Genomic DNA, 26,489 nt, shown 5'->3' on the forward strand with positions numbered 1-26,489 from the left:
CACACGGACAAGGTCAGAGTTACTTGGGACAGAGACTGGGTGGCTTCTTAAGTCTAAAATATTTACTACCTGGCCCTTTCTGGAAAGTTTGCTGACCTCTGATTTAAAGTTCAAAAATGGGTAAAAGTGTTCTATGGTGTGAGGAGTAGGGTAGTGATTATTGAGAGGAGAGGGGAGCAAGGACTAGGAAGGGACTCAAGGGGGCTTTCTGGGGGCTGGGGATGTTCTGTGTCATCACCTGGGAGATGGCTGCATGGATGGGATCCGTTTGTTTTTGTACATTTATGATGAGTGTACTTTTCTGAATGTAACATATCAACACATCAGTAAAAGGTTAAAGTTCAAAATTTGCTCAAGATTACAGATTAAAAAAATTGAGAAATCCCTGATGGGAGAAACCCAATTACCACAGTCCAGCTAGACCCCTCCTGGACTACTCAGTTTCATGACCTGGCAATTGCTTCTTATTGTTTCTGCTGGATGAAATTAGGTTTCTGTCTTTTGTAATGCAGAACGCTCATACCTCATCCACCAGATCTCTATAGTGTCATCACTCCACTTCTCTGAAAACTTTCCTTGCCCTATTTCAACCCTATGGTTCAAATGAGGCTTCCATGTTTTTAATGATTCCATCTTCCTGGCCACAATCATTGGTCCAGGACTGGTCGGCAAATAAGTGGAACTAGCCAATCACAGTAGACCAACCAACAGTCCAGGTTGATTGATTTGCAGATGGGCCAATCATAGCCCTTCTCTGGGATTTTTGGACTTGGGGTTCAAGCTGCCGGGTGCCATCCTTCTGTTGAGTGGAGACTACTATTCCCAGAGGAAAATGCTGGCTTGCAGAAGATCAGAGAAGGTATGGAATACCTTGATTGCCCTCAAACCCTTGGTTCATGGGCCCTGAAAGTCAGAGGGGACAACTGCCTTTCCTTGTTTGGGTATGTTGGCCAACTGGGTACTCCTTTCGCTTAAGTTAGAGCTAGCTTGGTTTCTATCAAGCTTAAAGACCAATTAAGACCTAATAATGGTCTCTCATCACAAACACTAATACACACACACATACACATATACTTATAGACACACTAAATCTATGGATACGCCCATACACAGACCCTGAAACTCCACCTCAGTGCACATGTTTTTATTTCTGGATGATATAAAATAATAAACTTAAAAAAACACTCTGAACCAAACACTCTAACGGCTCCCCCAAATCAATGTGACCCCTCTTCCCACCCTGATAAATAGAGACTTCTGTCTGTCAGTCCACCCGCCCACCCCCATAACCCCCTTTGCTATAGACATACTCTGGGTATATATTACTCTACTCGGCAATAGACATCTCCCGAAAATAAAATTGCAGCCTCACCACCTGACTCTACCTGGGCCCCGTGTTCCTGGGAACCCCACCCTCCTCAGTTCAGACTACCCGCCACTGCAGCACGCTGGTGTCCTTGCCCCCCGTGGTCAGGGCCATGCTGTCATCCCACAAGAAGGCCACGTTTGTCACATGGCTGCTGTGTCCGCCGTATTTGTGGCTGAGGGCCTGTGATAGGGGAAGAAGGAAAGAAAAGGAGTCACCTGTCTTGTCCACTGCTGTATTCCGTGTGCCCCAGTGTATAGCAGGTACTCAATAAATATTTCTTGAGTTAACAGGATAATAGAACCAAAGGTTTCATAATGCAGATGCTCAGAGCTTTAGCACTACAGACTCAGAAATTTATCAAGTTTCAAGTTAAGAAAGGCCCTTGGGATCAAGTCACTGCCCTCTTTGTATAGATGGGAAACTGAAATCCGGAAAGGGCTCCTTGGTACCTCCACCCTGCCAGCCGCCACAGGGACTCACTCGAGGCTGACAGCAGGGGTAGCTGAACAGGTGGACTTTGCCAAAGTCGTCAGCTGAAGCCAGCAACTTCCCATCATGGGAGCGGGCCACAGCATTGATGTCAGTACCATCCGCTCCCTCGGACCAGATCCCTGTGGACAAGATTGGGGGTGGGTGGTGATGGTAAGATGTCAGTCGGGGCCAGGAAACCCCAAGGCGAGCAAGGCCCCAGCTGCAGCCTCCCTGCCTTCCTCTCATCTAGCCTGTCTCTAGCCAGGGATGAGAGTTGGAAAAATCTTTTGGAAATATGTATCTGACCCTATCTTCCATCATTCAAAATCTTCTCATGGGGAATTCCCTGGTGATCCAGTGGTTAGGACTCCATGCTGTCACTGCCAAGGGCCTGAGTTCAAGCCCTGGTTGGGGAACAAAGATCCCATAAGCCACACAACGTGGCCCAAACAAAACAAAAACCCTTCCACTGTCCAGGCTTCTCACCATGACCCCTGTGCTCTGCCAGGCCCCTCACACTGCTCCAGCCTTGCCCTCACCAATGTTTCCCTTGAACTCTGCAATGACTTAGCCATCCTGCCTTCTTGCATTTCTCCAAATAGTAAGCTCTGTCACCTCTGGGCTTTTACACATGGCTATTATTCCCTTTGCTTAGAGGCTGCTTTCCTTCTTCACCACACTGGAATGTAACTCCTCATCCTGCAGGGCCCAATTTGGGTGTCCCTTCCTCCAGGAAGTCCTCCCTGACTCCCTCCTAGACTGGGGCCAGATGTCCTCTCTGGAGTTCCCTGCCTCTGACTGATCTATTCTGGGTTGTCTGGGGACAGGTCTATCTTGCCCACTGGATTGTGAGTCCCACGATGGCAAGGCCAGGGCTGTCACGGTCACCACTGGGTCTCGGCACTGCCCAGCTGTGCAGAGAGGTGCTCAGGGAGTATGTGTTGAGTACATTAATGCCTGAATGAACTCATGACTGGGACACAGGCCGTGCAAATCTCTCTGAGCCAGGCGCCACCCCTCATTTGTTCTCATTTCATTACAGCTACCTTGAACAGTCATTTCACCCTCCTCTTTCCTCTGACACAAATATGGCTGTTCACATGGCTAAAGGAATGAGTTTCCCAGCCTGGTAATAAGAGGCTGTAAAAACCACCAGTGAGGGATATTTCTCAGAACTCCTGTCCTCAGCAAGACTCTGTCCATTCCACAACTTACCAAACACCCCAAACCCTAAGACACAAGTAGCCGTGGCCCATTCCACATTCCTCACAGTTTCGGCAGTAGTGATCTGCTTACAGGTAGATGAATCCCCTGGGGCAGAAAATGGAGGAGAGATGTTCAGAGCATAAAGAACTACTGACAACACACCCATTTCACAGACAGTGGACACTGAGGTCTGAGACAGGAGGTTAAGGTCCCAGGGCTTATTCTACCTCTTCAGACTGGCTGAGGGGACTAGATCCTGGGAGGTGATGACACCCTAAGGCCAGAGCAAGGGTATCTGCTTAGAAACCTGTACCCAACCCATCCAACCAGGGAGGGGAGGAACTGGTTAAAAGCTGGGTCCACCAGGGAGGAAACCAGAAGTCAGGAGACCAGCCCAATAGATCAGCCCCTGAATACACCAGCCAAAGGAGAGGGACTTGAATGCCCTGCCTTTTCTGCCAGAACCCAGGGAAGGCTATGCAAATCGCACATGCGCATTTGGAGAGGCTGAGGGAGGCGTGCCTTTGGGTTTCAGAGAACTCACAGTACAGAATCTCGTAGTCCCCAGAGTTGGTGACAAAGCAGCTGCTGTCCTGGGCCCAATCCAGGTGGGTGATAAAACTGGAATGGCCCTGCAGGGGAGGGAAGGGATGGGTTAGAGCTGGAGAGGGCAGGATCCGCCCAGGATGGGGGAAGGCAAAATACGGAGGTAGAGTGAAAACACGAGGGGTCTAGAGGAAGGGTACACAAGCCTTTGGAGTGTGGGGCCAGACTACCATGGGCAGGGGCAGACCGTGATGGGCAGGGCTAGACAAGGAGGGCTTCGAACACACGGGGAGTTTAGAACAAGTGGGCCGAGCTAGACACAGAGGGGGCGGGCTTTGAATGCAAGGGGCTGGGCTATAACACAGAGGGTGTGTTTAGAACGTGAGGGGCGGGGCTACACGAAGGGGCGGGCTTAGAATGTGAGGGGCGGGGCTACACAAGGGCGGGCTTAAAACACAGGAGAGGGTAAATGTGTGTGTGCCCGGCTAAGACTCCTAGACGTAATCAGGGCAGTCAGTTGAGTGTTGAAGCTGCGCTCCCTTGAGGTAGAAAACTGGTTAATCCTGCACCCCCCGGACGGGGTGGCGGCGCGGGCTGGGGGCCATGGCCCACTCACCGAGCACTTGCCCAAGCGGCTGACCTTTCGGCCGCCTTGGTCCACCGTGTACACGTACACCAAGTTGTCGTGGGAGCCCACGGCCAGGTACGCCCCGTCTGGGGGAGGGGGAGGGGGCTATGAGGAAGCACCCAGGTTCTACCCCCTCCTCTCTCAGATTCAGCCCCCCCACTATCCCAGACAACTCAGTAGTCCCTAGCTCCATCCCTACCACAGTCCTGGCCCCACCCTTAGGCTGGCGCCACACAGGCTCCAACCCTTCCTCCTGCCTGTAAACCAGCTTTTCTGTTCCCAGGCCCTGCCTCTCCAGCACCCCCAGTCGCGTTCCTTACCGGGAGAGAAGCTGACCACTGAGATCTGTTCATTCCCATCAGTATGGATGGCCACCAGGTCATGGGTCTCCGTGTCCAGCAGGAGCCATCTTTAAGGAGAAGGCGTGGTGGGGGGAGGAGGGGTGAGCTGATCTGGTAGAGAGGGGTGGCAATCTGTGGGGGCCTTGAGGGAGGGACCCCAGAAAGACATGGGAGAAAGCGGACTCCCAAAGAGGAATGATGGGAGATTAACTCCTGGCAACCAGCTGGGACCTAATTATCGTTCTCTGTAGGCTTTGGGGCAGTAGGGAAGGAGAGGGGAATCAAGGGATAGTTCCTGGGGGGAGCACAGAAGCCCACCCCAAATGCCCATCAGTGTTACCTGCCAGTCACTGTGCCGACGGCCAGGACAGAGCCACTGGGGTGGAAGCCGGCAGAGCGGGCAGGATCCTGAGGAGGGAGAGAAGAAACCGGGCTGGAAGCTGGGGTCCCCGTCCATCTGGCCCACCTTCCCGGCCTCGGAGCCTGCCTAAGGGCTCTTACTTCCCTCTGCTGCCCTCTGGTAACCCCCTGCCGCAGACACTTAGAAAACACTCTCCTTCCCTTTAACATGTTGGCTCGAACAGAAAACATTCCGCCTATCACTGTGGATTCTGGATCCTTTATCACTCCTGTTCTAAATCCCCACAGTTTTAGTCACCCAAGATGATCTCCTTAGGGACTTTTCTAGACATGAGACTGTTGGGATCAAGACTGTCCACATTCCTAAGACTTTTGATATATCGTGTCAATCTGATTGCCATAAAATTATATCAGCTTATCATCAGGTGTGTCTGAGTGCCTGTTTCCCCGCATCTTTATCTCCAGCAAAAAAATATTTAATTGGAGTGTGGGTATGGGGGGAATTTGGTTGATTTACAAGCAACAGAACACCATGGGATCAGACCTGGCTTCAAACAGTGGCTCTGACACTTCCTAGTATGTGACATCAAATAGGTTTCTCCACTTTGGCTGTGGTTGTCTCAAATGGAGAACATAAACACACACACTTCCCAGGACTGTTATAAGCAAGGTGTAAAGCCCTGAGAATGGTAAGCAAGATGGCCCACGGGAAGCACTCAATAAAGGTCACCTATGATCGTAATTTGGGGAAGGCAATGGCACCCCACTCCAGTGCTCTTGCCTGGAAAATCCCATGGACGGAGGAGCCTGGTGGGCTGCAGTCCATGGGGTCGCTTACAGTCGGACACGACTGAGCGACTTCATTTTCACTTTTCACTTCCATGCACTGGAGAAGGAAATGGCAACCCACTTCAGTGTTCTTGCCAGGAGAATCCCAGGGACGGGGGAGCCTGGTGGGCTGCCGTTTTATGGGGTCGCACAGAGTCGGACACGACTGAAGCGACTTAGCAGCAGCAGCATGATCATAATTACACTTGATGATTTTACCTTTCTGGGCCTGTTTCCAAGTGAGGATCCATCATTCCTACTGCCTTGTGGAGGTTGGGGGCGGAAGCGGTTAAAAAGATGATGTTATCTGCCAGCCTGGATGGGAGCTAGGTTTGGGGGAGATTGGATACATGGATACGTATGGCTGAGTCCCTTCGCTGTTCACCTGAATCTACCACAACATTGTTAACTGGCTATACCCCAATACAAACTTAAAAAAAAGATGATGTGGGTAAAGTGCTAAGGTAGTTTCAAGCATGGTAGGGAGACTGCCTGAATCAGAATAGCCTAAGGGAGCTTGTTACAATCTGCAGAATCTGGGACCAAACTCAGACTTCTTGAATCAGACTTCCTGTGCTTGGAGCTCACGATTCGATTCTTTGTTTCTGACATCTCAGGTGGTTCTGATGCCCTGGCTAGAGAACTGCTGTGCTGAACATGGAACCTGGCATATAGCAGGTGTTCAGTTAGCAGCCAAGGTGAGGATCACTACATATGGCCCCAGTAATTTCTAGGACACACCATCCCTGACTCCTAGAAGTTGAAAGGCCATCAGGTGTTCCAGGATCACAGGTAACCCTGGATTCCTAAAGCAATACCTCAAAAGGTGGTGTGAAGACTATGACAACTGACCTTCTACTCTCCCATACTGCACAGGCAGGGGAGCTTAAAAACTACATTGCCCAGAAGCCCATGCGGCTAGGGTCAGCTGTGATTTGCGTCCAACAATCAGTTACACTGCTGTGGGCTCTGGAAGACGCAAAGTAGAGGCCCCACTCTGCCACTTCCGCTGAAGAGTTAGGTTGTGAAAACATCTGCTGTGCAGCCGAGCAGTCACTAGCCTTGAAAGGCAACGGCACAGAGGATCTGCTTCTGGTCAGTGCAAATATAGCCAGCACTGAGTCACTCTAGATCTCCCCACTGTCTTGCTAGACAGTGCAACAGAACTTTCTACGACGATGGAGATGTTCTGTATCTGCACTTGCCAATTTGGCAGCAAATAGCCACATGTTTTGGCTCAGCAGGTAAAGAATCCGCCTGCAATGCAGGAGACACAGGAGATGCAGGTTCGATCCCTAGGTCGGGAAGATCCCCTGGAGAAGGAAATGGCAACCCACTCCAGTATTCTTGGCTGAAGAATTCCATGGACAGGGGAGTTGGACATGACTGAGCAACTGAGCATGTAACACACACATGCAGTCACATGTTTGGAATGTAGTTAGTGCAAAGGAGAAACTGAACCTTTCACTCTTACATTTAAAGTTAATTTAAGTTGGAATAGCCACATGTACTAGACAGTATAGCTCTCGAGCCAACACTCGAGTGACCACAGCATCCTGATTTCTGGATCGCAGTTATGAGGACAGCATTTTCTTGAACCCAGTGGTTCCTGACTCCCCACCTTCCTCACTGTGGAAGAGGCAGCAGCTCCTCAGGCACGTCAGGTCTGGGGTGTTGTTCTAGGCTTCCTTCCGGTCAAGAACTCACTCCCCCCAGCCCTCCCAAGTGAGTTTGTAAGCACTCAATTCCCTGCATTAAATCTCCTTCTGCTGAAAGACACTGGGTGTGGTTCCTGTTTGATCCCTGATACACTGAGACAGGTGGTCCTGTTAGAAGGGTGTATGAAGTTCCCCAGCCCCTTACCTCGATGGTCCTACTCCACAGGGGCTGGTGGGACTCCACACTCCACAGATGCACCAGCTTATCCTGCCCGCACGTCACAAACTGTGCCCGGCTGGGATGTGTGGCCAGGCCCCACAGCTCTTCCATGTGGCCCTGGCAGGAAGGAGAGGTTATAGCATGGAGATCACCGATCCAGATCTTTCCTCCGCATCCCCCACCTCTGACGCCAGAAAGAAGTGCTGGACTAGCCTCAGCAAGACACTCTCCCCACAGGTGACCCAGGGATGACGCTTTGCCCAGGGTATCTGAAGGAGGCAATGATTGGGCAGATCCCTGCCCCAGTGGGGGGCTCCAGGCAAATGTGCCCCCTCCCCTCAGACCTCTGCTTTCCAGTTTGCACAATGAGAAGCAAGAGACGTGGTGCGTAGGAGCTTGATCTTAGGAGTCAGATGGTGCCCAGAAAGTTGTGGGAAACCATGGAGGGTACTCAGCCTAGTGTCTGACCACATCTCACTTATTGACTATGGCAGTCACCTGCGCAGGTGACTTCTCCTTGAAGCCTTGGTTTCATCTTCTGTAAAATGGGTCCAATCACTGTATGTGTCTCATGGCATTCTGCTTACTCAAATTGTGGATGGAAAGTGCAAATACATGGAAGATGGATGAGGCTGGTACAAACTGCTCATCAAATGAAAGTGGCTGACTATTATTGGTAATAATAACATATCCTATTAATATAGTATTAAAATAACTATGATAATCAACAGAACTGTAATTATTGATAGCAGCATAATGATTAATGGTAAATAATACAATTCTAGTAATATACTAATCATATATAACTTGGGAATTCCCTGGTGGTCCAGTGGTTAGGACTCCGCTTTCACTGCTCAAGGGCACAGGTTCAATCCCTGGTTGGGGAATTAAGATCCCACAAGTGGCCCAGTGTGGCCAAAAGAATAAAAAATTTAAAAATATGTATAACTAATACTGTAAAACATTGATGCTATTATTAGGGGTCTTTAAGGTCCCTTCTGGCCTTGGGACACCTAAGAAATCTCTCTAGCCCTTGTTTTTCTTCATACACATGTGTGTGCTGAGTCACTCAGTCATGTCCAGCTCTTTGTGACCCCATGCACTCTAGCCCGCCAGGCTCCTCTGTCCATGGGATTTCCGAGGCAAGAATACTGGAGTGGGTTGTCATTTCCTTCTCCAGAGGATCTATCTTCCTGAACCAGGAACTGAACCCATGTCTCCTGTGATGCAGGCAGATTCTTTACTACGGGGCCACTGGGAAAGCCCCAAAGAGCCAGAAAGGGGAATATAAACTCAGTTGCATGGATCTCAGCCACCTTGTAAGAGGGAAAATGCATGTCAGGAATGAAGGAAGGGGAAAACCACTGAACAAGGAACTTTTTTTTTTTTCTCTGTTTGGCCATGCCATGCAGCATGGGGATCTTAGTTCCCAGACCAGGGATCGAACCTGTCCGTGCCCTCTACAATGGAAGGTCAGAGTCTTAACCACTGGACTATTAGGGAAGTCTCGGCAAGGAGCAGTTTTGGCCAAGATTCTTTGTGCACTTACTCTGTGCCAGGCATCATTCAAAATGCTGTATATGAATTGACTCACGGAATCCTTATAAAACCCTGTGAGATCAGTTGTGTTACTCTCTCGTTGCATAAAGGCACAGAGAAGTTACTCATTTGCCTCATATCACACAGCAAGTGAGCGACAGGGTTGCCTTTCACCCCCAGGCAGTCACTCCCCAGAATTCATATTCTAAGCCATCCTTCTAGACCACCACTTGGTAGCTGGGCTCTTTAAACTGGATGTGGGGTAGGGTTGTGGGAGGAGGGAGGCATGGGCGTCTGAGGAGACTCAAGAGGGCTTTCCTGAGCCCTGGAGCCGGAGACCTGCAAGGTGTGTGGCCCGGGGCCTGTGGGACAACCTGCCAGGGCACTTACAGAAACAGCACACTGCCCTGACCAGCAGGGGGCAGCATAGCTGGAGCAAGGTCCTGGGAAGCCCCTGCTGTGCTACCAGTTAACCCACTGCTGGGCCATGGGGTGTTCTGGGGCAGGAGTCCTAGGGCAGGGGTGGGGTTATAGGTCACAAGCAGGTAAAAGGAAGGTAAGAGGTGTTAACTAGGCCAGAGGATAAGGAATGGGGCAGAGAGGTGAGGAGAGATGGGAGTGGTAAGAGAGAAGTGAATGGTGCAGAGGAGAGGAGAGAGGCAGGTAGGGTTGGAGCGGGGCAGGTGCAGAAGAGATGCTGACCTGGACCAGCAGCGAGAAGCCGGTGTGGACAGAGCCCTGCAGGACGGAGTTGCGGGTGGTCCCCACGTACAGCGTGTCTCCCCGGCCCTCGGCCACGGTGCGCACGGGGCCGAAGTCCTCAGGGACCTGGAGGGGGGTGGCGGTGGGCAGATGTTTAGAACACACATAGAGGTGGGGGGTGAGATGGCTGGATAGCACCAACAATTCAATGGACATGAACTTGGGCAACTCCAGGAGATAGTGACGGACAGGGAGGCCTGGCATGCTGCAGTCCATGGCGTCGCAAAGAATCGGATGCAACTCAGCGGCTGAACAGCAACAACAGAGGTGAGGGCAGGGTGGGGATGGGGGACACAGGCTGGGAGAGCAGGGTCTAGTGTTAGGAGCCCTGGTGCCGTGGTGGGAGATCTCCTCACCTTTGTATGAGTCTCTCCCCCTCCTCACCTCCACCTCCTGCAGCTTGTTGTAGTCGGAACCCCAGAGGACCACCCGCCGATCGCGGCCCCCTCCGGACACCAGCGTCCCGTCCCGCAGGGCGCAGAGCCCAAACACGCCGCCATCATGGGCACCCAGCACTGCCTGCGTGATTCGGTTCCCACCTGCGGGGTGGCCAGGGGCAGGGGTCAGCAGGCGGAAGCTGCCCCACACTGACCCCAGAAAACACCTTAAACTCTCACTCCCACATCCAGCCATTCACTCACCTTTTCTTCTACCTGGCGTCCCATCTACCCAACCACCCTACCATCCATTCTAATAAGCCATCTGGAAAGATAGTGTATTCATTTACTCATTCTTCTATTCACTGAGTAGGACAACCCCTACATTCATTCATTGCCTTATTCATTCATTCCTTTGTCTGGAACAAACCATCTTTCCATCCATCTAACCTGGGTTAACCCATTCATTTACAGTTCAAACTTGATCACCACCAAGGGGTTTGCAGGGGACAAGGGAAGGGATACGTGAAGATTTCGTGCAGGTGGGGATAAAGCTGAACCTTGATGGAGGCGTTAGACTTGGTCAAGTAAGGATTTAACCTGTTGTATCATACCCAGGGCTTCCCAGGTGGTGCTAGTGGTAAAGACCCTGCCTGACAGTGCAGGAGACGTAGGATAAGTGGTTTGGACCCCCGGGTTGGGAAGATCCCCTGGAGGAGGGCATGGCAACCCACTCTAGTATTCTTGCCTGGAGAATCCCATGGACAGAGGAGCCTGGCGGGCTACAGCCTAAAGGGTCGCACAGAGTTGGACACGACTGAAGCGATTTAGCACGCACGCACGCACATCATACATTCCAGCAGGGTCTGAGGAAGGAAGGCACAGCCAAAGGGAGTCAGGGAGGACTGGGTTGGGGACCAAATGGTGGGGTGACACTGACCTTTGCCCCAGACATAGAGGTTCCCCCCAGAGTCCCCGGTGACCACATCGCCACCCTCCAAAAAGGTCACACACAGCACGTACTTCGGTTTCTCGTATTTCTAAGGTGGGGGAGAAGGGGATGGTATCAGAGGGTCACTGAAGCCGGGTGGCCTCCCCGAGCTCACCCACCAGCCAGGACCATGGTCCAGGGGACGTCCTCCCTGCTTCTAGGTGCGGCCCTGTGAGGAGCGTCCTTGTCTCCAGTGTACATCCATGCAGCGTCACATCGCCTAGAGTTTCTGACCCCACTGTCTCCCTTCCCCACCCCAGATTCCCTTCCTCCCTCCTCCCTCTCATCTTGACTTCTGTCCCAGTCTCTGTCCTCAGTTTCCCCTGCTGTCTTCCCCTCTCTGCCCCACCCCTCTCCTCTCCTTCCCTCGCCTCTAGGTCCCTCTCCCTGCCCTGCCCCACCTTCTTCTCAATATCTCCATTTCACCTCCATCTGAGCCTGGTATTCTCAGGGCCTCCTCTGTTGGGGTGGAAGACCCAACTCTCACCAAAGGCGGGCCTCTGGTTCCTGCTGTTTCTCTCTCTCTCCCAGTCACCAGGCTCCGACCTCTCTATTTATCCAGACTATCAACAACCACAGCAACCCATTTACCCAGCATCCACTATCTGATAGGAGCTGCTATACTCTTCATCCCATTGAATCCTCAAAACTTAAGAGTTGAGGAGGACCATCCCCGGTATGAATAAGGGAACTGATGCCCCAGCAGGCAATACCTCAGCATCCCTACACATTCCAGCCTGTGGGGTGTCTCCAGCTGTCTGGGGGGTCCCTGCCAGCCTCCCTCAGGGCCAGCCAGTCCTGGGACCCCTGGCACTCACCTCAAAGAGGCCCTGCCGCTTGCTCAGGCTGCCCCCCTCCAGGTTCCAAAAGTAAATGTGGGATTTCCCACAGGTGATGAGCACGGTGGGATCTGTGGGGTGGAAGGTAGCCACCAGCACGGCCTCGTTGGAGCACTTTAAGGGGTGGAGGAGATTCAGAATGAGGACCTCAAAGCCACCAGGACCACCACACCCATCTCAGAAAGGACTGCCCTAAATACAGCTGTGTGGGTTGTGTACTGCACAACTGACTTGCCTGTATCTCTCCTATACAGGCAAGCTAAAGCACAGGAAGCAGGGCCAGTGAAGCTTTATTGCCTTCCTCACCAACCTAATGGCAGACACGTGGAGAGCCCTTACTTTGCACCAAGCTCCGTGCCAAGCCCTTTACATCCATCAACTCATTTAACCCCACAGCACCCTGTGAGATAAAGCTCATTAGTACCTCCCATTACAGATGACAAAGTGAAGCTCAGAGGGGAAGTCACTTGGCTAAGGACACACAGCCAGACTCCGTCTGGAATCAAATCACTGGGAGCCCAGCCTCTCAACTACTTCTCCTTCCCCAGACCATGGGCCCCCCATTCTAGGTCTCTTGCCCCCAGCCCAGAATGAACATGTGACCTTGGGCAAGTAGCTCTCCCCTCTGCCTCGGGTTCCTCATCTGTAAAACCAGCCAGAGATGCAAGTCAAGGTCTATCTTAGACATCACAGAGCAATTGAAACAGCAGCAGCCACCTTGTACTGGTCCTCCTGTTTGGCCTGGTCTGCCCACCCCATATCCCAACATCAAAGCCAAATTTTCCCTACAGGGGAGATGCTACCATAACTCCCATTTTACAGATGAGGCAACTGAGGCACCAAGAGGGCAAGCCACTTGCCTGAAGTCACACTGCTAGCAAATGGCAAAGCCAGGACTTCAAGGTGAGTCTGCCTCTGGACTCATGAACATTGAGATCTGGCCACCACAGAGGGACCCCAAGGAATGAGGATTGAAAAAAAAAGGGGGGGGTTACTTCACCTTGACATCCACCACCTTGGTCTCCTTGGCCCAGTCCCACACAGAAAGCACGTGATCGTTGGATTCATCTACTGCACATAGGAGGTTGCCTCCATTCTAGGAAGAGGAGAGAGGATTGGGGAGGGGCAGACAGCTCTGGGTCTACCCCGCCTCCCCGCCCCCAACACCAATACCTTGCCCACTGGGGCATTAGCCACTCAGGCCTGTTTTAAGATTTTCAAAGGCCCTGGCCCAAGGCATATGGAACACATTAAAATACACTCCCCATCCAGGGCCACACACATTTTAAAGGCTGTTTATAGTTTTCCTTTTGAAATGACTAGTCCCTAAGAAATTCATCTAATTTCCCCTCAGCAACAATTTCTCTGCAACCAGCACACCCTCAGGAATTCTCACTAAGAGCATCTAACCTGCCTCTTTATTTGTAATAACTTGTATGACTATGAAGTTAAACAACTAATAAAGTTGGGACAATGTTGCTGTTTTATATCTTTAGTTAAGCACAGGTTAGTTTTGATTTTGCTGGCAACAAAATAGCTTTATTTCTCCAAAGGTTTCAGAAAACCTGTAAGGCTTTTAAACGGTAGGTGGGAGGACCAGTTGTTTTTTATTTCCTGATTCGCTGCAGCCACTACTTTGGTGAAATGTGATAAAAATGTAAAATATGATTTTAGGAAAAAACCACCAATCACACACTTGGATGTGTGGGAATGTCAAATTGCTCTACAAATCACTAAAGCCTTACTCTTGATTTTTGTGCTTACCTCCCCCATATCTGCCAACACCCATGTTCTGGATGGTACTAGGAGCAGGGCTGCGCTAGACACAGGGCTTAAAATGCCTACAGATAAGGATCCTTCCAGGATGAAGTGAAGTCGCTCAGTCGTGTCCAACTCTTTGCGACCCCGTGGACTGTAGCCCACCAAGCTCCTCTGTCCATGGGATTCTCCAGGTAAGAGTACTAGAGTGGGTTGCCATTTCCTTCTCCAGGGGATCTTCCCAACCCAGGGATCGAACCCAGGTCTCCCGCATTGCAGGCAGACGCTTTAACCTCTGAGCCACCACGAAAGCCCAGAATGGAAGGTGGTGTGAAAACGTGAAAAGCATTACCTGATCTACAAAGGATCATTGCGGAGTCTGTCTGGGGGCAGACATGCTGTTTTACTGTCGTTTCGTTGCTAAGCCGCGTCTGACTCTTGCGACCCCATAGACTGTAGCCTGTAGGCCCCTCTGCCCATGGGCTTTTGCAGGCAAGAATAGTGGGGCAGGTTGACCACTTCCCAACTCAGGGATCAAACCCACATATACCCACATAGGCCAGCGAATTCTTTACGGTTGAGTCACCAGAGCAGGCCGGTGAGGCTGCAACTGCGGGCACCCAGCCTGGAGGAGCAGGAGGGCCGGGAGTTTGGCCGGGGGCGTGTCCAGAACCCGTGACGTCACGATGAAGGCGTGGCCTCCAACCCAAAGAGGAACCAGGGGCAGGAGAGGGCCCAGGGCCAGGCCTGCACAGGACTTACAGATTTAGAAAAGCCCACACAGCATACAGCTCTGTCAAACACCCCCAGGCCCAGCACGTGTAAGGTGGAGAGGGACACCGAGTCCCAGATGCGCACGTGGGGCGGCAGCGGCTGCAGAAAGGAGAGAGGCCAGTTACCTGGGGGGCCTGGCTTCCTGACACCCCTCACCCCCCACCCCCACAACTCCATTCCAGCCTCCAGGTCCTGCCCGCTTCACTGTTACCTTCCCCTCCTTAGTGGTGCCTGCCACCTGTCCAGTGGCGATGGTGACCATATCAGGGTGGACAGCCAGGCTGAGGAGAGAAGAGCAGGTGGAGGAGACTCAGGGAGTGAGGTGGGGGGCAGGGATGACAGCAGCCCAGAACCCCTCCAGCAGCAGCCACAGTCATGATGGATTATTCATTCCACGGGTGGGTTCAATGAGCTATTTTAATCCAGCAGTCCCCAACGTTTTTGGCCCCCGGGACTGGTTTCGTGGAAGAAAACTATTCTTCAGACGGGGAAGAGGGAGATTGGTTTGGAGATAATTCAAGCGCACTATATGTATTGTGCACTTTATTTCTATTATTATTACATCAGCTCCATCTCAGATCATCAGAGATTAGATCCTGGAGGTTGGGGACCCGTAAATTAGTCAATGAACATTGATGTCGTTCTTCAATAACAATTAGAGAACACTCTCTGGGTACCCTGGCTCAGAAGCAAGACTCAGTCCTCTGGCCTCTAACTCAGAGGCCCACAGGGCTCAAGCCTGAACCACAAATGGCCAAGAGAACACACTCATCGAAAGGGTGGCTGCCACCACAGGATTCCAACACACTGCAGGACTGTCTGGTGTGTCTGCTTGAAGTTTTCAAAAGAAGTGAAAAGTCCAGGTATCAGAGTGAATTCACCGACATCTGAAGTACTGATAATTAATCCACGGTGTCTTCCCCCGACTTCTGCCTGAATTCAGGCCAAGTGAAGACCTGGCCCCACCCACCTCCCCTTCGATGCCCTGTGCGGGAGATGTTTGGCACCCTTCTCCCTGGCCTCACCACTTGATGTCATCGTTGTGTCCCAGGTAGTGCCGCTGCCTCTGCTCCTCCACGCTGTACAGAACGGCCACGGAAGCCACGAAGTACACTATCTCCCCCGTGGGCAGCAGGTAAAGGTTAGCTCTGCAGTCTCGGCCACGGTAACCATAGCTAGAGATGCCCCGGGGCCAGTTAAGGAGTGTCCTTTTCATTGCAGCTATTGGCTGACTCCCAGATGAAGGTCATGGGAGCTAGGTTTTCCTGTTTCCACTCTTACCCCTGTAGGAGGTTGAATAACCGCCCCTCCCCCCAACTAAAATATGTCTACTGTGGGACTTCCTTGGAAGTCCAGTGGTTAAGACTCTGAGCTTCCAATACAGGGGATGCAGGTTCAATCCCTGGTGAGGGAACTAATATCCCACATGCTGCCTGGCCAAATAATGAAGAAAAAAAAAGTGTCCACCAAAGTATTACCACCTGGAAACTGAGCATGTGACCTTACTTGGAGAAGGAGTCTTTGCAAATGTAATTAAGGATCTTGAGATGAGATCATCCTGGATTATCTGGCTGGGCTGTCTAACTCCAAAGACAAATGTCCTTGTAAGAGGCAGAGAACAAAAGGACACTGACACTGGGTGGGATAAGGCAGTGTGAGATTGGAGTAGATGGAAGAGCTGAAAGGCTGTCAGCAGCCACCACAAGCTAGGAGCCGGGGAAAAATTCCCCCAGGACCTCCAGAGGGACCGTGGCCCTGCTGACACCTTGATTAGGGATTTCTGGCCTCCAGAATTGTGAGGTTTTTCTGTTGTTTTAAGCCACCAAGTTTGTGGGCATTTGTTAAGAGCAGCCACAGGAAACTAATCTGTCTACCCTTCTTCCCCAGAGGGATCCTGTTAAAACCTATTATCACTAAGTCAGTTTTCATGTGTCCTCTGCTCAGGCTCTCTACTCAACTGTCAGCTCCTTAGAGAGGCCTTCTCAGCCTCTCCTAAATAGTTCTGAGATATTTAAAACTGCAAACCGGAATTCCCTGTCGGGTTAGTGGTTAGGAGTCAGCACTTTCACTTCCGGGGCCCAGGTTCGATCCCTGTTTGGGGAACTAAGATCCTACAAGTCTTGCAGCATGACCGAAAAGATCCTGCAAACTCAAGACTCCTTGGCAAGCCAGTGGTTGAGACTTCCCCTTCCAATGCAGGGGGTTTGGGTTCAATCCCTGGTCAGGGAGCTAAGATCCCACATGCCTGGGGTCCAAATAACCAAAATATAAAACAAAAGTAATATTGTAACAAATTCAATAAAGACTTAAAAAAAAAATGGTCCACGTCAAAAAAAAAAATCATAAAAAATAAAGAAAACCCATACACCCTCAGTGCCCCCATCCCCCTTCCCTCTCAATTTTCCTGCAGTACATTCATCAGCATCCCACATGTTCTGTTTTTGTTTTTGTTTTCGCCACATCCCAGGGCAATTCCCCAACCAGGGATCTAACTTGTGCCCCTTGCATTGGAAGCACAGCGTCTTAACCAGTGGACCACCAGGGAAGTCCGTCTGTTTAAGTTATTCTGTGTCTCCCCAACTGGAGTGCCTGCTCCAGGAGGGCATGACCTCTATCTATTCTGTTTACTGATGTACCCCTGGTACACAGCAGACATATGAGTTCAATATTTGTTGAAGGAATGTGACCCCTCTTCTGTTCAGAACTTTCTGTAGCTCCCCAGTTCCCCTAAGAGGAAGTCCAAGCTCCTCTTGCTGGCCTTGTTTGCCCTCCCCTGGTCTTAGCTTCTGCCCTCTGACGCTGGATTTCCCCAAAACACCATGATGATGACCATCACCCAGGTCTTGGCACTAACCGTTCCCTTTGCCTACTACACGCTTCCTGCCACCTTTCTCAGCTGTCACATCCTCAGAGCAGGCCTCAGTCTCACTTCGTCTGCTGGACTCATCCTACTCATCTGATCAATGTGGTAACTGCACCTAGCCCTTGATGAGACTGTGAATTGCATGGCAGCCAAAACTGGGTTGTTTTGCTCTCTTCTGTAACTCCTCCTTCAGGAAGCCTTCCCTGATGCCCAGGCTGGGTCGGCTGCCCTCTCTGGGTTCCCCATCCCAGCTTTGCCCACTCTAAGTTGTCATTTTCATAGATTCTGTGCCCACACTGGACTATAAGCCTAGGAAGGCAGGTTGATACTAATTTGGGGACTGTTGGACTACTACTTAGTCCAACAGAATGTCCTTAGTCCCAGAATGTTCATGAAACATTTGAATGGATATCAATACGCCTATCCCAACCCCATAGAAACTGCTTCACCTTGCAGCCATTTTAGGGCTGGGGAATGAGGCCCACATGGACTTGCTGTCTCAGCTGCTTTTCTCCTGATGCTCACTTATCAAACCAAGCCTGGCATAACAGCATGGTATTCTTCAATTCCTGTGAATATTTCCAGCTGCCTTAAAGAGGTTCTGGGCTCCAACTATTCCTGCCTCCTCCAGAGAAAAAAACCAAGGCCAAGAGAGGAGGACAGGGAGTGGGTCCCCAGGATGCTAACCCCAAACCTCAGTTTGTGTTTTGAAAAAAGCTGCCGTGCAATTGACAGTCTCATCAAGGACTAGGTGCAGTTACCACACTGATCAGAGTCAGAGTTCTGGCCTCAGTTCTGCTCTGACTCCCTAGGACAGGGCTGGGACCCCTCTCGTGGCCTCAGTTTTCTCATCTGGAAAGTAAGGGTAATCATTCCCAACCTGCAGGCCTCAGAGGGCTCTTGGAGAACACTGGCTATAAAAATATATTCTGAACCCTACAAAAGAAAAGGATATTATTCGACGTATTTATATTGAAAGAACTTTGAACAGTGCCTGGCATACAATAAGCGCTCAATAGGGACTTCCCTGGCAGTCAGGTGGTTAAGACTCTACACTTCCAATGCAGGGGACGTGCGTTCAATCCCTAGTCAGGGAACGAAGATCCCACGTGCCATGTGGCATGGTCAGTATGTGCTCAGTAGTGACTAGTTATTATTTTAATCAATTTCTGTTTATAGGGCACATATTATGAGCACATTGTTTCACAGTCTAATGAATCTGAGATCATGACACCACTTTTCAGAGGAGGCTAATCAGGCACAAAATGGCAAGGTGATTTGTCCAGGGTCACAAAGCCAGCCAGAGGCTGGGCTGGCATTTCAACCTATTTCTGCCAGGCTCCAAAGACAGGGTTCTTAACCAATGCCAACATTGGTTTCATTTCTCACATTCACCAAACTCACTCTGGCCACAGAGTCCTTGGACCTGCCGTGCCTTCTGTTCTTCCTATGAAAGTGAAGTGAAACTGTTAGTCACTCAGTTGTGTCTGACTCTTTGTGACCCCATGGACTATAGCCCACACGGCTCCTCTGTCCTTGGAATTCTCCAGGCAAGAATACTTGAGTGGGTAACCATTTCTGGGGATCTTCCTGATCCAGGGATCAAACTCAGGTCTCCTGCACTGGAGGCAGATTCTTTATCATCTGAGCCACCAGAGAAGCCCTGGCCCCTAAATGTTCAATTCTCAGCTCAAATGCCCCCTCCTCAGAGAAACCCAGTTACTCCTCTCACTTGAGCTTAGGTTACTGTATGACTAGCATTTATTACTTAGCTGAAATTATCTTATTTGTTGACTCACTGGCCTTAGTCTCCCCCACTTTAGAAGGGAGCTCAGGGAACCTAGCCTGTGTGTAGAAGAGAATCTGATAGAGGGCACTCAGCAAATGTCTGGAGCTCTAATGAATCATAAAAGTCACGTGAGCTAATCTGCCTCCCTCTGCTCCCTGCAGACTCCAGGCTCTTCCTGATCCCTCACTTCACAGATGCCTGAGAAGTCCCTTTTCCGTACAAAGACCCTCCCTCTAGCTGCGGTCCCAGGGAAGGGCTTCTGTCCCTTCCGGATTGGGGGGGTGGGGGTGGGGGTAGCGGGAGGAAGACATTAAAGTAAAAGGATACACCCAGTCCAACTTGAATCTGCGCGAAGGCAGCTCAGAGCGCGTGTCCAGGCTGTAGGTGGGGACCAGCTCCTCCGGGATCAGCATGGGTACAGGGCGACCCCTCAGGAACATTTTCACCGAGCCCTCCTCTGCTAGGATGCATATTCCCAGAGGTCAGGTGCTGACACCAGTCTGCAACCCCGTAACCTCTCCCCTTCTGACTTCACTTTTTAAATGTTTTTTAAGTAAAAGAAGGAAGGGGTTGGGGGTGGGGATGAGGTCAAAGAGGTTTCCTGACCTCCAGCTCTGGCCTCTCACCCCAGCGAGGCCCTCCCATTCTCCCTACTTACCCATGCTGAAGATAACTTCTTTGGTTTTGCTGTCAGGAAAGGATAAAGAAGGGGCGGGGCGGGGGGGAAGAAAGAAAAGAAAACCCTAATTAGCAGGCAAGTCAGAAACTGGAAGAAACCACTTCCCCCACCCCACGGCTCTCCAGAGGTCTTTAATGAGTAATGGGGGGATGAGGGGCGAGTAAGGAGCGGAGCGCTGCCTCTCTGCAGGCCGTGTGCTTTGCTCGGTTGATCTTGCAGAGCCTAAGACACAGGCCCAGAGAGGCAGTGATCGCCAAAGATCACACAGCACGAAGTGGCAGGGACGCGATCCTGGAAGCGGGGAGTCACAAGGTACCCTTCCCTCCTAAGTCAGCACAGTTCTCCCAACGCTCTCCACCCCCAGTCCCACAGCGCCCCAAACTTCTAACAAAGGGAAGAGGTGAGGGTTTAAGGGAAGGGGCGTGTCTCTACACTCCTTTTTGCTGACGGAAAGAGGTGATGCCCGCGGGTCTGAGTCCTGCTAGTGCAAGGAGGAGGGGGTGTGTGCAAGAGGGTCTCACCCAGGTCCAAAGCTACTCATGGCGGCGGCTGGCGGCGCTTCTGGGCTGGGGGTGGAGCCGGGACCAGCTCCGCCGCTTCCGGCCCTGGGAGGCGCCCGCGCCGCCGCGCCCTGCCCCGCCCTCCGCGGCAGACCCCGCAGCCGGAGGTTAGTGTTCCGGGGCTGTGGGGGTCCTGACACCAGGCTCTTTTGTCGGACGAGGGAGAGTGTTTTTTGAGAACACGGACTCGAGGACGTGTCTGCCTGAGTTCAAACCCAAGCTTTGCCAGTTCCCAGCGTTGTGAACAAGCGGCCAAACCTCTGCCTCGGTTTCTTCACTTTTCACTTGGGGATAATAAACCTCTCAGGCGATTGTGAAGCTTCAATTGCTTAATTCATGTAAAGTGCCTTGTGTAGTACCTGGCACATAGCTCTGTGTACGTGTTTGCTATTATTTCAGTGGGGTGAAATGTGTGGGGTTTTGACTCCGGTCCAGCCTTGACCTCGCCCACCGCATGGGACTCCACATTTAGGTTTTTACACCGCCCAGACATTCAGTCTGGCCCGGCCTCTGGGAACTTGACCTCGCCCAACATTCTGATCATAGTCCCACCTCTCCTTCTGACCCTACCCCTGAATCGACAGCTCCCCCATGGAAACTCCTATCGTCTTCAGGTCTGGACAAGCAAGCAGACCAAGATAACCTTTACCCTTAGTCCCTGCTGACCTACTGAGGTCTGTCCACGTCCACCTATGACCACAGTTCAATTCAGTCGCTCAGTCGTGTCCGACTCTTTGCGGCCCCGTGGGCTGCAGCACGCCAGGCTTCCCTGTCCATCACAATTCCCGGAGCTTGCTCAAACTTATTTCCATCGAGTCGGTGACGCCATCTAACCATCTCATCTTCTGTCGTCCCCTTCTCCTCCTATGACCACACTCAACCTTCAAATTCAAACCGCGCCCATTTCCACCTGGCAGCGCCCAGGCTCCGCTCATCCGTGTTTCTTGCACCGGACACTACTGTACATGATCTCAGCCCGTTACCCTCACCCCAGGTTCTGATTCTGCCCAGTTTACCCTCTGGCCACGCCCTCAAATTCCTTTCACGCTCGTTCCTCTGATTACCCCATTTCCTGCAGAAACTCCTCTTAGAGCCCTGACCTGGCTGCCTCCCGGAGGCTCAACGCGGACTCTCCCTTCACCTTAATAGCCACTCCCACAATCCTGGCTCCTCCCTAACTTCTACTCGGGCTCTTCCTAGAGACTCTGACCATCCACGCCTCCTACGCTCTAGTCCAGCCTCTAAAGCTTTGACCACGCCCCTCAATGTTGGCTCCGCCTTCCCGTGCCTTTCACTACTACCAAGCTGTTTCAAGATTGGTCCCTCCGATCCTCCCGCACCGTTTCCGCTTTCAGAACTAGATGACCATGCTTTAGGTTATTACCTCGTGGCCTGGGGCATCACCCTAGTCTCCCCATCGTTTTCTAAGCCTAACTGAGGTCTTGGTCCCACCTTTTGCTGTACGACCCCGCTTTGGACACTTACCCTTCCTTTTTGGCGCTGCAGTTGCTGCTAGAGGATGTGGTGCGGCTGCGGGGGTCCTCGCGGCGCACCGAGGCGAGGCGCTCTGGTGACAAGTAGCGCCGGGCACTGCTAATAGAGAGCACACAGTTAGGGTCAGAACCTGCGAAGCCAGCAGGCGAGTGCCAGACGCGGGCGAGAATTTTTCAGGACCTTCCCCTGCTGACGTTCAGACACCCGAGTCCATCCCTTTTCATATAAACAGCCTCCGAGGTCTTGGAAGAGGCTATGGATCCCGACTTCCGCGCCTCACCTGCGCCCAGAGGTCGCCTCCTTTTTGGGGGAGGATGGGGATGTGGCATAGCCGCCCACGCGCCGCGGGGGTCCCGAGCCATTGAGGGGCGTCCTGGTGGGAAGACCTTTCAGGAGCTGACACACTAGAGAGATGGAGTTAGAGGACAGAAGAGGATGAGTGTGAGGTCCAGGCCCCAGCCCCGACCACCTCACCCCTCTAGCCTAGTGAGGATACCGGAGGCAGTGGTGCCTAGGCGAGGAGGAGCCCGGCCCTTGGGGGTGCCCCGCGCGCGCAGCGCTGCGCCTTGCTCTTCGCATGCCCGCAGGCGACGCAGCGCGTCAGCCAGCGCCGCCTTTAAGACCGCCAGCTCATCTTCCTGCAGCTGAAGCCGCTGCTCCAGCGCCGACACGCGGTCGTCCACTTCCATCCCGCTCGTGCCCGACAAATTGTCATCTGGAAGGCAAGAGATCACTGCGAGGGCCACCCAGGAGCTCCAACGCCCAAGGGGAAGTGTCCCACCCACCTGCCCGGGGCTAGGTCTGGGGGCAGCCACGCCCCCTTCATCTCCCGCGACCTAGGGCTGGAACGCCTGGATGTGGGCCAAGAAGAGGGGAAGGAAATCCCCATGGCTCTCAACCCTTGCCTGCACACTCCTCTCTGCCGCAGCGCCCTGGAGGCGTGACCTTAGGGAAGTCCCTTCCTCGCTAACTTTCTAAGAGAGTCTACAAATCAAGAGCCTCTCGACTCTGGTTTTAAGACTCTATGACTAAGATGCTAAATACCTATGAGTGATATCAACATCTTAGGGATGACATCAACTTTTCCCGAATGACACCAACATTCTAGAATTGATCCCCAATATCCTCTGACGAATATCGAGATTTTTTATCACGGGTACTAACATCTCCTCTCTGTTTCTAACACTTTTCAAGCCAAAAAGGTCTGTGCCTGGTCCCTCCGCTTTCTCTCCTCACCGAGGGGTTCGACCCCAGAGCCTGCTGCAAGGACAGAATTTCTGCGGCCCCTGGCGGCAAATTTGGGAGTTGCAGGCAGCTCCTCGAAGACCCGAGATTCGCGCAAGAGAATCTGACACCCAAACTAACTTCCCCGACCCAAGCTTCTCTCCTCTGATCCTCTTTTAAAATGTAGCTTCTGTACTCCCACGCCCCTGACTCGGCTCTCCCTCTCCTCTCTACATGCAGCCAAATAACTCCTCCTCCATCTCCCGCGGTCCTCATTTTCCCGAAGTGGGAGGGGCAGAGTACCAAAGTGTTCCCCCCTCCCCCTTTCGTCCCAGACCACTCATACCCAGACTCATTGCTGGCAAGAACCAAGGAAGCCCTGGCTCCCAGTCCGGTGGAAGTAAAGGTGGTAGCCTTAACAGGAACGGGGCTTGGAAGTAGCACCTGCTATCCCCCGTCCATAGGATGCCCCGCCCGTCCGCTGGGCTCCGCAGTGCAGCCATCGGTCCCTCCCCTCCCTCCCCCACCCTCTGCGGCCCAATCGCTTGCCTGGCCTGGCCTGCCCTGCCCCCCACCCAGCGCCACTCTGGTCGGGTGCCTGGACCTGCATTGGAAGGTGGGGGTTAGGTCTGAGGGACAGAACTGTCAGGACTCGGAACTCATAAGAAAAGCAATCTCAGGGGCCTGTTGGCATTGCGTTTTGCAAAAGAGGAAACTAAAGACGGAGAATGGGGGAGAGTATAGAGATCACCGAAGGTCAAACAGGCAATAGGGGAGGTGCAGGAAGGCCTGATCACCTCCTTGTGCCAAGACCCCTCTTACTTACCATTAATAATACTACCCCCCAAAATGAGATTTGTCATACAGAGCTTACACGTGCAAAACACTTAGCATCTCACCTGGCTCTGGTATGTGCTCAATAAATCCAGAATATAATTAAATGTTATTATGGTACCACACTGGAGGAGGGCATGGCAACCCACTCCAGTATTCTTGCTAGGAAAATCCCATGGACAGAGGAGCCCGGTGGGCTACGGTCCACAGGGTCGCGAAGACTTGGACACGACTGAAGTGACTGAGTACATGGTACCCAATGTCCCAGCAACTTTAGTAGCTCTAGTATTATACCCACTTTAGGAGGCAAGAAGATAGATGGGGATTGAAGCCCAGAGAGATGAAGTTACTCGAACATGGACACACACCCTTTCAGCCCCAGAACAGGTATTTGATCCAGGTTTAGGCACCCTGTCAGCCTGCTCTCAGAGGGGCTCAGGAGGACGAAAATGAGCATTCTGGTCCCTGACACTGGGGTGTATGCCCGGAGGTAAGCCTCCAAAAGGGAGTTCCTTCTCAGGGCCTCAGAGTGAAGTGGAGGAACTGTTACTTTGCCCCTGCAACCCCCATCCAGGGAGCCAGCTCCTTCTGAGGCCTTGACCTGCCCACCCACCCCTCACCCACCATGACTCAACTCCTCTGTTCCCTCCTGCCGGTTCATCCCCCCACCTTCAGCTCTTTTGCCCAGAGGGAAGCCCCCACTTCCCACTTCTCCCCTCTGCCTCCAGCTCCCTTCATCCGGGTCTGACACCCACAGTGGTGTTTCTTTTTCATACCCATTTGTCTAGGGAGAACGGATGAATCCTAATGGGCGGGAGGGGTGGGGCCTGAGGACTTGGGGGGTAGTGTGGAGGCAAAGTCCTCTGGTCATCCTGCCTGGTCCCACACCCAGCCCACAAGCCAACACCCAATTCCACTCTCCCTCAATCGGCCCCTCTGCTGAGGAGAAAGGAGAGGGTCCCGGAGGATTGAGAGGAGATGGAGAGAGCAGAGTTCCACACCTCCAGGCCTTCCCTCCTTCAACCCCAAGCTCCTAAAGGCTCTGCTCTCTTCCCTCGGTTCAGCCACCTGGGGAAAAAGCGGAGGGTGGAAGAAGGTGGGGGACTGGGATCAGGGCTTTGGGGATCAGGCACCTTGCTCTGGGGTCAGGGTCCTGCTAGGGGAGAAAGGAGAATCTTCAGCTAGGGGCGAGGATGGGGACTTGGAAGGAGGTTGGGGTAGAAGGAGATAGGTCCAGCCCTGGGCGGGGCCAGGGTCGGAACTGAGGAGGGGTCTCACCGTTGCAATATTGAAGCAGCGAGGACGTGTCGTAGAGGCCGCAGAAGGCCGGGCCGCGCTCCGCCATCGCCCCGCCACATCCACCGCCGGCCCCCCCGGTCCCAGCTCGGGCCCGGTCTCCCCCCACAGGCCCTGCCTCCCGTTGCCATAGCAACGCCCTTCGTTCCAGCATCCCCGGCTCGGCCCGCCCGGCATCAGGCGGCCGACGCCGGGCCTGGCACCGGGGTCATCCCCCAGGATGCCCAGAAAGGGGGAGGGGGTCGGGACACCCCCTGCCAGGCCCCCCAACACAATCCTCGGGCCAGGATTGGTTGAGCCGAGATCCCTCTCGGTACTGTCTGGTACCGCCCACAACAGGCGCGTATTCTCTAGACCCCCTCCTCGCCTGTTCAGGACCAATGAGAGCCTGTCGCGCAGGCCCCCTCCACCAATAGGGATGCAAAAGGATTGGAAGGGGCAGGGCCTTCTCTGCTCTTCAGCCCGAAGCATAGCCCCCAGCTCTTAGAGAAAGGTAGGGTAGAAGAAGACACTCCGACATCCCCCAGACCTTCCTAATCTTTTCCTGGGTTTTCGAGAAGCCCCCTTGCAAGACCAAATCCTGGAGCCTCAAACCCGCCCAGATACCCACAAGCTCCGCCATGGAACTCTTATTCTAGCTCATTTCTTCGAGCTCTTGTTTATTCTATCTATACCAACCCTCAGGGCTCTTAGCTCCACCCCGCCCCGCACCCCGTGGGGGGAGCTAAAGTTCTATTCCCTCCCTCAGAGCTTTTGGCACCGCCCCCTGAGCATCCCAGGGCCAGAGCCCTAGACCCAGCCAACCGATAGGATTGGTTCCACCCTTGAAGTTTAAAGGCCCCGACCCTGTCTGTTAGTCCCGCCCTCACCTTTCCTTCCACTTTCCTATTGGCCAGCCCAGGCCCTTAGCTCCTCCCCCACAGGCTTCATCTCCCACCTTATTATCCAGTCCGGGTTTTGACAAAGGCCCAGTTGTGATGCTTTGGACGGCCGGCGGTGTCAGTCGGAGCTGGCTCCGAAGTTGTGGGAAGAGAAAAGGGAAGAAAACCTAACAATGGATTTAAAGAATACTGGACCGCCTTC

The 26,489-nt window shown here is 52.7% G+C and overlaps 1 protein-coding gene across 6 annotated transcripts; it reads right to left on the bottom strand.

Annotated features, from left to right (window-relative positions):
* Positions 1-1,305: 1,305 nt before the first annotated feature.
* EML2 (EMAP like 2) lies at positions 1,306-25,560 on the bottom strand. Of its 6 annotated transcripts, none has more exons than XM_068993412.1 (22): positions 25,389-25,560; positions 22,549-22,767; positions 22,333-22,456; positions 22,044-22,148; positions 19,978-20,006; positions 19,647-19,776; positions 15,693-15,842; positions 14,879-14,948; positions 14,656-14,766; positions 13,136-13,231; positions 12,115-12,249; positions 11,246-11,345; positions 10,313-10,467; positions 9,869-9,994; positions 7,613-7,744; positions 4,902-4,969; positions 4,541-4,629; positions 4,209-4,306; positions 3,591-3,678; positions 3,056-3,151; positions 1,850-1,980; positions 1,306-1,549 (listed from the first exon to the last, which is right to left on the bottom strand). In XM_068993412.1, exons 1-22 carry the CDS (start codon positions 25,558-25,560, stop codon positions 1,424-1,426), a joined length of 2,550 nt encoding a protein of 849 aa, XP_068849513.1. In that variant the 3' UTR covers positions 1,306-1,423. The 6 variants fall into 6 exon arrangements, with proteins under 6 accessions (XP_068849513.1, XP_068849514.1, XP_068849515.1 ...); XM_068993413.1 differs by having other exon boundaries at positions 22,044-22,151; XM_068993414.1 differs by lacking the exon at positions 25,389-25,560 and adding an exon at positions 23,623-23,632.
* Positions 25,561-26,489: the final 929 nt, after the last annotated feature.

This window comes from Capricornis sumatraensis, chromosome 20 (genome assembly GCF_032405125.1).
Source record: "Capricornis sumatraensis isolate serow.1 chromosome 20, serow.2, whole genome shotgun sequence".
Taxonomy (NCBI): domain Eukaryota; kingdom Metazoa; phylum Chordata; class Mammalia; order Artiodactyla; family Bovidae; genus Capricornis; species Capricornis sumatraensis.

What these genes read in the sequence shown, in the direction of transcription:
- EML2 (XM_068993413.1), bottom strand. Translation starts at nt 25,560, where the DNA reads ATGCTGGAACGAAGGGCGTTGCTATGGCAACGGGAGGCAGGGCCTGTG. An exon ending in GCCGCTTGGGCAAGTGCTCG is followed by an intron (nt 3,679 to 4,208) that starts GTGAGTGGGCCA and finishes CCTCCCCTGCAG; the next exon opens with GGCCATTCCAGTTTTATCAC. An exon ending in ACCCCTGCTGTCAGCCTCGA is followed by an intron (nt 1,550 to 1,849) that starts GTGAGTCCCTGT and finishes CCCCTATCACAG; the next exon opens with GCCCTCAGCCACAAATACGG.